A 9,395-nucleotide genomic window follows, 5' to 3' on the forward strand; every position below is an offset into this window, starting at 1 on the left:
TCCAGGTGGAATCCTGCTCCGGTCAGGAATCAGAGAGGCACAGGGACCTGCTCCAGGTGGAATCCTGCTCCGGTCAGGAATCAGAGAGGCACAGGGCCTCCACGGCCGTGCTGAGCCCCTGGTTCACGCCGCCCACAGCCAGCAGGCAGTCCCGCAGAGCGATGCTGGAGCAGGCGCAGCGCGGGGTGGGCATGGGGGGGAGGCTCTCCCACTTGTTCTTCTCCGGGTGGAAAGCCTCTGCCGACTCCAGCACCGTCGGCTGATTCCCTGGAAGCACAAATGGAGGCGCTGGATGATAAAAATCCATCTCCCCCCGCAAAAAAAAAAAATCCACTCAAGGACCAGAATTTGCTGTAAACCCACAAGAAAGTTGGATTTGAGCCCCTGGAGCTTGGAGCTGTCCAGAGCATCTCTTGGCTGCTCTGTACCCCAACCCCTTATGGGGGCTGCTTTCCCTGCTCCCTCCCACCAGCCAGGGCTGGGATTTCTCCCTCTTCTGGGATGACAAAAATTCCCACATGATTTTAATGGGTTCCCACCAGTCCCAGAGCCTCACCCAGGCCCCCAGCCACAACAACTCTGCCTTGCAGGTAGCCGGCCACGAAGTCTGCTCGCCTTTTCTTCAGGAAACAGGAGCGCTCCATCTTCATCCACCCACCTGGGAAGGGCAGGACACGCTGGGTTTTATGGAATCATCTGCTCCTGCAGAAAGCATCTGAGCCCCTGGCTTGTGGAAGTGCAGTTTGGCTGCTGCACCTTGGGGTGATAAAACCCCATGGAATGGGTCGGGTTTGCCCCCAGCACGCCAGGAAGGAGCTGTTGGATCCAGCTGCCTCGGGATTGTGGTTTTCCCATTCTGCTTGTTAATTCTGGCTGGAAATCGTCCTCTAAACTGAGCTCAAGACAACAGCTGATGGGAACTCTGAGCTCTGCAAGGCCAGCAGAGCCCCAAACCCAGCCCTGCGTGGGCCCAAACCCCAAACCCAGCCCTGTGTGTCCCCGATCCCAAAACCAGTCATGTGTGTTCTCAGACCCCAAACCCAGCCCTGTGTGTCCCCAAACCCCAAAACCAGCCCCGCGTGCCCCCAAGCCCCTCTGGAAGGGAGGGGCAGGGCCAGCCCCCACCTTGCTCCAGGTCGAACACGTCCACGGTCCTCATGAACTTGGGCTGCCGGTAGAGCCGGCCCTGGCGCAGCCCCCCCAGGCTGAAGAGCTTGTCCTCGGTGGGCACGAAGCTGGAGAAGGCCCTTTTGTTGGGAATGTTGGGGAACTTGGCCCACGACCTGGTGTCCGTGTCAAAAACCTCGAAGGCGTTGACGGCGTACTTGGATTGCCTTCCCCCTGGGAAGAGGAGAGGGAATCCCAGCTCAGGGGCTGCAGGAGCCTCGGATCTCCAGGCCCCTGAGTGAAACAGGGGATTTTTTTGCCTCTCTGTGCTCCTTTTCTCTGTTTCATGGCAGGAAAAAGCCGAATTTTCAATTTTCCAGCCTATCCCCCTCCCCGCGGTGTTGGCACAGGGAGGTGTTTGAAATGCACCCGTTTGATCCAGACAAACCCAGAGCAGAGCCAGGATCGGGCTCAGGGAGCTTTTGCAGCTCCGATGAGCTTGGATCCAGAGAGAGAGGAGGAGGATGAGGAGGAGAAGGAAGGGAAGGGGAGGAGAAGGAAGAGAAAGGGAAGAAAAGGGAAGAAAAAGCAGGGAGGAGAAGGAGAAGGAGAAGGAGAAGGAGAAGGAGAAGGAGAAGGAGGAGGAGGAGGAGGAGGAGGAGGAGGAGAAGGAGAAGGAGAAGGAGAAGGAGAAGGAGAAGGAGAAGGAGAAGGAGAAGGGAGGAAAAAGGAGGAGAAGAAAGAAGAAAGAAAGACAAAAATGGAGAAAGAAGAGAGGAGGAGAGAGAAGGAGAAGGACAAGGAGGCCAAGGCGGAGGGGGCAGGGCTGGGCCTTACCCAGCACGTAGATCTTGCTGCCCCTCAGGACGGACGTGGCCGCGTAGCGGGGCGTGGGCATGGCAGCCAGGGACACCCAGATGTCCTTGAGCACGTCATAGTGCTGCAGGAAGTTGTGGGGCCGCAGGTCCGAGCCCATCCCCCCTGCTGCGTACACCCTGTAGTCTGGATGGGGGGAAAGAAACCACGCCAAAAATCCCACAAAATTATCATAGGAAAGCAGCAGAAATCCACAAATCCCCCCCTGAAAAAAATTCCCACAAAACTGCTACAGGAAAGGAGCTGAAATCCCCCCTCCTCTGCACAAATCCATCCCCACCACCAAAAAAATCCACTCAAGGACCAGAATTCACTGCAAACCCACAGGAAAGTTGGATCTGAGCCCCTGGAGCTTGTCCAAAACACCCCCAGGGACCAGCAGAGCCACCAGGGCTGGTGACAAACCCGGGGGTGGCTCTGTCTGCGCTTCCAGCCTCCTGTGGAGCATCTCGGGAGGGTGGGAGGTGACAAACGCACGAGGCCCAACTCCTGGAAGCACAGGAGATGTTTTGGAGATGAACGAAGCCACCCTGGGCCATCACCCAGAGAGTTTTTGCGCCTGAGCACAAAAGCTCAGAGAGTCAAACCTAAATCACCAATTCCTCAAGCAGATCCCGAAATCCCCCATCCCACCACCCCACAGGCGGCCCCGGCAGGTCCCTCCTTGCCTTTGGCCGTCACCGAGATGCCCATGGCGGCCTCCCGGAGCGAGCTGCGCTTCCTCCAGCGTCCCTCGTCCGTGTTGTACATCTCCACCACCTTCAGCGGCAGCTGGTTCGTGCCCACCCCGCCGATCACCATGATCCTCTTGCCCAGCGTGGTCACGGCCACGCCGGCCCTGGCCGTGGGCATGGGGGGCAGCGCTGCCCACTGGTCAGCCTCGGGCGAGTAGACCTCGAAGGAGTCCACGGGGACGCCGTTGTCGTCGCAGCCGCCCACGGCGAAGACCTGCCCGGCCGCCTCCACCAGCGTGGAGTACACCCTGCGGCTGGGCAGCGGCGCCAGCGATTTCCACTGGAAGTCTTTGGTGCTGGGCAGCTCCATGGTGGCCACCGGGGGGTTTCTGCCCACGGGAAGGGGGGGGGGTTATGCTGGAAAATAGAATTCTGGAATCACTGAGGGTGGAAAAGGTCTCCAGGATCGGCCAAGCTGTGCCAAATCCCTGCCCCGAGTGCTGAGTGCCACGTCCAGGCCTGCCTTGGATGCCTCCAAGCCTCCCTGGGCAGCCCCTGCCAAGGCCTGAGCACCCTTTCCATGAGGAAATTCCTGCTGAAATTCCACCCTGACCTCCCCGGGCACAGCTTGAGGCCGTTCCCTCTCATCCCACCCCAAATTCCCTAGGATAAGATCCCAAATCTGCCCCCCCCCGGCTGCCCCCTCCTGTCAGGGAGTTGTGCAGAGCCAGAAATTCCCCCGGAGCCTCCTTTACTCCAGGCTGAGCCCCTTTCCCGGCTCCCCCGGGACTCTCCAGACCCTTCCACAGATCCCTCCTGAACTGAGGGAAAACACCAGAGTGCCACCCCCACCGCAGAGCAGCACCGCCGGCACCTCTCAGTGCCTCTCCATCAATCCTGCACATCCAGAGCTGCCTCGGCAGCTCACGCAGAGACCGAGCCTAAAATAAAACCAAACCAAACCAAAAAGGGGTAGGAAAGAAAGAAACAAACAAACAAACCAGGGAAAAAAAACCCCAGGCAAGAAGGTCGGAGTCAGTTTGTCCTTCTGCTTCCCGAGCTCCCCGCCCCCAGGTGACATTGAAACCCGGCGTCTGCCCGTTCCGCGCCTGTTTTCCGGCCTGCTGGCCAACTTCTCCTTCTCTGACCCACCTGGTTCCTCCTCCTGATCTTCCTCACCCTGAGGAAAACAGCAACCCCCAGCTCCCTCCTCTCCATCCCCGGGAGCCGGGAGGGATCCCAGGGGGAGCGGGCTGGAACCCCCGCGGTCTCCTGTCTCCAAACGTCATTAGGCGCGATGCAGATGAGCTTAATGAGCGCGGGAGGACGGAGAGGGGGCGAAGGGAGAGCGGCAGAAGCGGTTTTGCTCCGACATCTCCGCCTTGGTGTCCAACACCTGCCCGCAGCCAAAGGCAGAATTCCCTTTGTCCCTGCGGCGGCTCTCGGCGGCTGCTGCCCGCTCAGATTTTGGGACACGGCTCTGAAGGGCAAAGCCAGCCCCGGCCAAAAAATCCCCAAAAAAGGCACATTCCTGGCTCAGCTGTGCTGGGAGAGCAGCATTCCCTCTTCTCCCCGTGCACAGATTCCTAAGGGTTTTCCATGGGGATGCTGAGGTCCCACTGAGCCGGGAAGAGCCACGCTGGCAGCAGAGCGGGGCTGGAGCAGAGGGTCACTCCCAAAACAATGTCCCTGACCCCGAATCTGTGTCCCTGATCCCTGAATCCATGTCCTTGACCCCAAAATCTGTGTCCCTGACCCCCGAATCCATGTCCCTGACCCCCGAATCTGTGTCCCTGACCCCCAAATCTGTGTCCCTGATCCCTGAATCCATGTCCTTGACCCCAAAATCTGTGTCCCTGACCCCCGCATCCATGTCCCTGACCCCCGAATCCATGTCCCTGGCCCCCAAATCTGTGTCCTTGACCCCCAAATCTGTGTCCCTGACCCCGGAATCCATGTCCCTGACCCCCAAATTTGTGTCCCTGACCCCGGAATCCATGTCCCTGACCCCCAAATCCATGTCCTTGACCCCCAAATCTGTGTCCCTGACCCCCGAATCCATGTCCCTGCTCCCTGACTGACACCCGGCCCTGTGGCTCTGTCCCATCCAAGGTGCCCAAGCACAAATAAATCATCCAGGAGTGACACCCCTTGGGTTTTCCAGGGGGAAATTCCTCCTTTTTCCCCCCAAAAAAGCAGACGCAGACTTGTTTCCTGCTGGAGCAGAGACAGAACGAGGGGGATCTGCAGAATTCCCTGCCCCAGGACGGAGCTGCCGGGTCTGAGCAGAGCCGGCCGGGAGCAGCCGCAGGCGTGGCTTAGCAACAGCCCCCTCCGGCCTCCCGGGCCCCGGGATCAGCCGGGGGATTCCCGGGATCACAGCGTGGAGCAGGATCCCCCTGGAATCCTGCATCCCCCGCACCTCCTGAGTGCTGGGAATTTCATGTGGTTTCTCCTAAAAATTCCCGGCTGCTGCGTCCCCCGGGTCAGCAGGGGGACAGAGGCGGCCCTGGAGCCAGCGCCAGGGACAGCGCAGCGTTCCTGCTGAGCACGGCGCTGCTGCCATCCTGGGATCCCTGCAAACCCCAGAGCCGCCCCAAGGGGGGATTTCCGGGCTCCTGTTTGCTCCCGCAGCTCCTCTGAAAGTGGGAATCACACGAGGCTGGCAGGGATCCCACATCCCTGGAAGTGGCCAAGGCCAGGCTGGAGCAACCTGGGATAGTGGGAGGTGTCTGTGCCCATGGCAGGGTGAGGATTTTTTAAGGCCCTTCCAACCCAAATCATCCAGGGATTCTATGATTCTATAAAGAAAATTGAAAGCATCGGTGAAAAAGGGCTCATGCCTGGACTGGAATCCAGGAAAATCCCTTCCCATCCAGCTCTGAGCTACCATAAAATCCAGTCATTCCAAGCAGGGCTGTTTCTTTTTATTTATCTTCCCAAATAAATTTTCGGGTGCGCACCAAACAGCATTTATGGCATGAGGAATGGGGTTGATAAATAAATCCTCCTTGGGCTGGGGTCCAGGACCTGCTGTGGGCTCATCCACAATTCCCGGCGCAATTCCAGGCCCCACAGGGGCCGCAGGACAAAGGAACACAAAGCCACGATAAAAAACAGCAGCAGCACATCAAGACACGCTTCCCATCCTCCCAAAATCCAGGGAAAAAGGGGCGAACCCCAGCCCAGATCCCGCTGCTGCTCTGCCCTCCCTGAGCAGCTCCGGGATTTGTGCCCTGCCAGCTCCAGCGGCTCTGGGATTCTGCCTCCGTGAACGATTTTTTTCCTTTCCAGGTGAATTTTCACGGACAAATTCAGCCTGGGGCGGCTAATCAGCAAAGCAGAGCCAGCTCCTGTTTCCAGCAGCACGATGGATTTGCATCCAGACATCCAGGAAATCCTTTTTTTACCCCGTGCCTCTCTTCCTTCGAATCCAAAGTGCTGGGATGAGGCACAACCAGCATCGCTCCGGCGCCTGCCAGGAGCAGAACCTGGGGCCAGGCAATTCCTCTGTCCAAAGCTTAGGAATAATTGCCTCAAATTGCCTAAAAATTCCTTTTCAACATCCCAGCACGCAGAGAGCGCTTGGAGAGGGATGAGGATTTCTCTGGGCAGGTCCCTCGCGGGAACAACGCAGCAAAGAGCTGGGAATTCGGCTGGAATGCAGAGCTCTGCCTGAATTCAGCTGCCTTGGCACACAAAGGATCCGCTCCTCTTCCCTCCCGTGCTATTTTAAGGAAATCAAGGTCAGGCTCACACGCTGATCCCACGCCTTCGCCTCCGGCTCTCCAAAATCACCTGGATTTCATCGGGAAGCGACACCAGCGCCGTGCAGGGAGCTGGGAAAGCGTCCCGCAGCCTCATTCCCCTCCCGGGCACAGGGAATTACAGCTTCGGTATCCCAAACTGACCGACGTCTGAAATCCAAAGGAAGGGAAATTGCTTTTCCAGCAGCGGAGGCGGCGGGGATGGGGCCGAGCCCGCTCCAGTCCTTATCCATGCAGGATAAAATTCCCGGCTCTAAGAGCACCCACAAACCCTCCAGGGCCTTTTCCAAGTGGATTTGGAGCATGGATGGGCAGGGGCAGCCCCACAGCACGCCCTGAGAGGGGGTCAGGGCTCCAGGGGACAGCGGGACCTCTCCCTGGATATTCCCTCCATGGAAAACCCATTCATCATTTGGGAGAGGCCCTGGATTCGTGGCATTTCTGGGCCTGCGGTAATTTGGGATTTATCGGAGCCAGGCTGGTGGGGTTTAAAGGGATTCACGGGATGAACGGGGAGAGAGGTCAGAGCACGGCAGCTTCTTTTCCTTCCATTCCCATCTCTCTTCTCTCCAGGATTTGGAAGTCTTGCTGCTCCAGGGTCGAAATTCCAAGGGCCAGCGCATGAGCAGTCCGGAACCCAAATCTCCTCCCATTTGGGAATGGGACAGATCCAGGGTGATCCCCACAGCCCCAAAAATCCCGTCTGCCAACGCCTCCATGCCACCAGGAGCAGGTCAGACACCCCCAGCCAGTCCTCAGCGGGACAGAGAAATCCACCAGGGAAACTTCGGGAAAAAGGATCCTCCTCTCCCCCGCGTCCCAAGGGAAAAGGGGCCGGGAACAGCCCGATTCTGGTGCCTTTGCTCCAACCCCGGCAGCTGGGAATGAAAGGAGCAGGCATGGAATTGTCAGCCGGGGATTCCAGACCTGCCCGCCTTCCCTCGCCATAGTAACAACCGCCCGGAAAATAACAACAAAAACAACAACAACAACCAAACGCCGCCGGTTCCCTGCCTCTCCCTGGAAAAAAAAAAACAGGCAAAAAGAGGGAAAACCACTGGAATTAGAAGAGATTTCGTTGTGCCAAGCAGAGGGAAACAGCAGAGCTCGTATTGTACCCCCTGATCCCGAGCATCCTCCGGGATGCAGGAGCAGCTGGGACCGCTCCGGCCTCCCCCAGCTTCACCCCCTCCCCCACCCCGGTCCCTCGGGATCCTTTCCAGCCTCCTCCTGCGGGCTGCAATTTTCCTGCTGATGGGAGGGAGGGGGATTGTGGAAGGAAATATTCCCCAGCAGGAGGATGGCAGCCACAGCTCCGGGACAGGGACAAAAGCTGCTTCATTTTTTGAAAGAGGGGAAGGAGCCCAGATCAGCCTTTTTTTTATCGTGGGTGGGCTGAAAAATCAGTGGAGCAAGGTGAGGTTTGCTCATGTCACAGTTTAGCCCAGGAGATTTTATTCTATTTTATTTTACTTTATTTTATTTTATTTTATTTTATTTTATTTTATTTTATTGCAAGGACCCACCTGCAAGAGCAAAGGGTCTCCCTTCCCCATCCAGCTCCCACCAAAATCTCCCTCTGCCCCAACAGCTCCTCTCCTGCACGAGTGAAAGCCAGAAGGGCTTTTCCGAGCCCTGCAGCCTCTCAGGTTGTGTTTCCAGAGCTCCTTTTCCTCTTTATTTCGGCTGCACAGGGAATGGGAAGAGCTCTGGCCGGATCACAGATGGGGGAGGTCACAGCAACCCCAGCACTGCCAGGGCCTGGGCTGGGAGAAAGGCTGGAAAAATGGCAGTGGGGATGCTGGGAGGAGAAAGGCTGAAAAGAAGGGATTTGGGGGCTACTGGGGGGGAAAAAAAAGTAAGGGAAAACCCCATCCTTCTTCACAAAAAGTAAGGAAAAAATCATCTTTCTTCACCCAATTTTTGGAAGGGAAACGCAGACTCCGAGCTTTGTTTGAGGCTGAAAAGCCTGGGAGGACCCGGGGTCTCAAATCCCCCCCCAAATGACCCAGTGACCTCCAGTGAGGAATTCCCTCCCTCCCTCCTTCCTTTCCCAGGATTTCTCGGGAATACTCACAGCTCCGGAGCCGCCGCGCCGAGCGCAGGTGGAGCATGGCTGGAAAAGCTCCGCAACTTCCCCTTTTCCCAAATCCTCCGAGCATCCCCTTCCTTCCTCCCACTCCCCGCCGGGCTGCGAGCGGCGCCGGGAGCAGCCGGGGTTGGGAATTGCTGCGTGGGAGGGGGGGAAAAAAACGGGAACAAAAATCCGCGTAAATCCAGCGGCGCTGCAGTTCCCCCTCTGGAAGATGTAGGACGCTCAAGGCGGGGAGGGTTTCCCCATCTGGGCTCCTCCTCGGAGCGGCAGCCGGGGCTGTGCGTGCGAATTCCCGGCGTTCCCAGTCCATCCCTAAGCCTTTTATGGCTCCCCACGCTCGCACAGGATGTTCTGGAACGGCCGCGCTCCCCCCGCTCCCCGCCCTAAACCGGCACCGACAAAACTCCTGGGAAAGAGAGGCGGGAGGGCAAAAATCGGGAAGCAGGAGCTGGAAAGACGGAGCTGAGAGGAGGCAGAGACCCCGCGGTGATGGTGGGAAGGGATGGGGGCTGCCCCTGGGGGAATGCCAGGGATCAGGGAGGGAAGAGCCCATCCCATGGGTGTCACCCCGGAATGGGGAAAAGGGGCACGGCAAGGCAGCAGAACCCCCAAATTCTGCTCCTGCACCCCACAAGGAGCTTGGGGGAGTGGGATGTTGGGACCTTCTCCCAGCCCGTCGGTCATCCCGGGGTTTTTCTGCCTTGACCCGATTCCCTCAAAAGGTGTTGGAAGCGTCTCCTTCTCCTCCAAGTGCTGCAGATGGATCCATGGATGGATGGAGGGATGGGTGGAGGGATGGATGGAGGGATGGATGGATGGAGGGATGGATGGATGGATGGAGGGATGGATGGATGGATGGATGGATGGATGGATGGA

At 58.1% G+C, this 9,395-nt stretch overlaps 1 protein-coding gene across 2 annotated transcripts in view; it reads right to left on the reverse strand.

Annotated features, from left to right (window-relative positions):
- Nucleotides 1-8,850, reverse strand: part of KLHDC8A (kelch domain containing 8A) — a 9,670-nt gene extending 820 nt beyond the window's left edge. The window contains exons 1-6 of one of the 2 annotated variants that reach the window (XM_042013649.1): nucleotides 8,502-8,850; nucleotides 2,652-3,074; nucleotides 1,945-2,109; nucleotides 1,126-1,341; nucleotides 557-658; nucleotides 48-267 (exon numbers count right to left, since the gene is read on the reverse strand). In XM_042013649.1, the coding sequence (XP_041869583.1) occupies nucleotides 74-267; nucleotides 557-658; nucleotides 1,126-1,341; nucleotides 1,945-2,109; nucleotides 2,652-3,027 (1,053 nt within the window). In that variant the 5' untranslated portion in view covers nucleotides 3,028-3,074; nucleotides 8,502-8,850 and the 3' untranslated portion in view covers nucleotides 48-73. Of the gene's footprint in view, nucleotides 1-6; nucleotides 268-556; nucleotides 659-1,125; nucleotides 1,342-1,944; nucleotides 2,110-2,651; nucleotides 3,075-3,809; nucleotides 4,515-8,501 lie in introns of those variants that run through there. The other variant, XM_042013651.1, reaches the window with a different exon arrangement.
- Between the last annotated feature and the right edge of the window lie 545 nt (nucleotides 8,851-9,395).

This window comes from Corvus kubaryi, unplaced genomic scaffold, assembly GCF_017639235.1.
Source record: "Corvus kubaryi isolate FWS band 111438036 unplaced genomic scaffold, C.kubaryi_AGA036_p1.0 split1-37355, whole genome shotgun sequence".
NCBI lineage: Eukaryota > Metazoa > Chordata > Aves > Passeriformes > Corvidae > Corvus > Corvus kubaryi.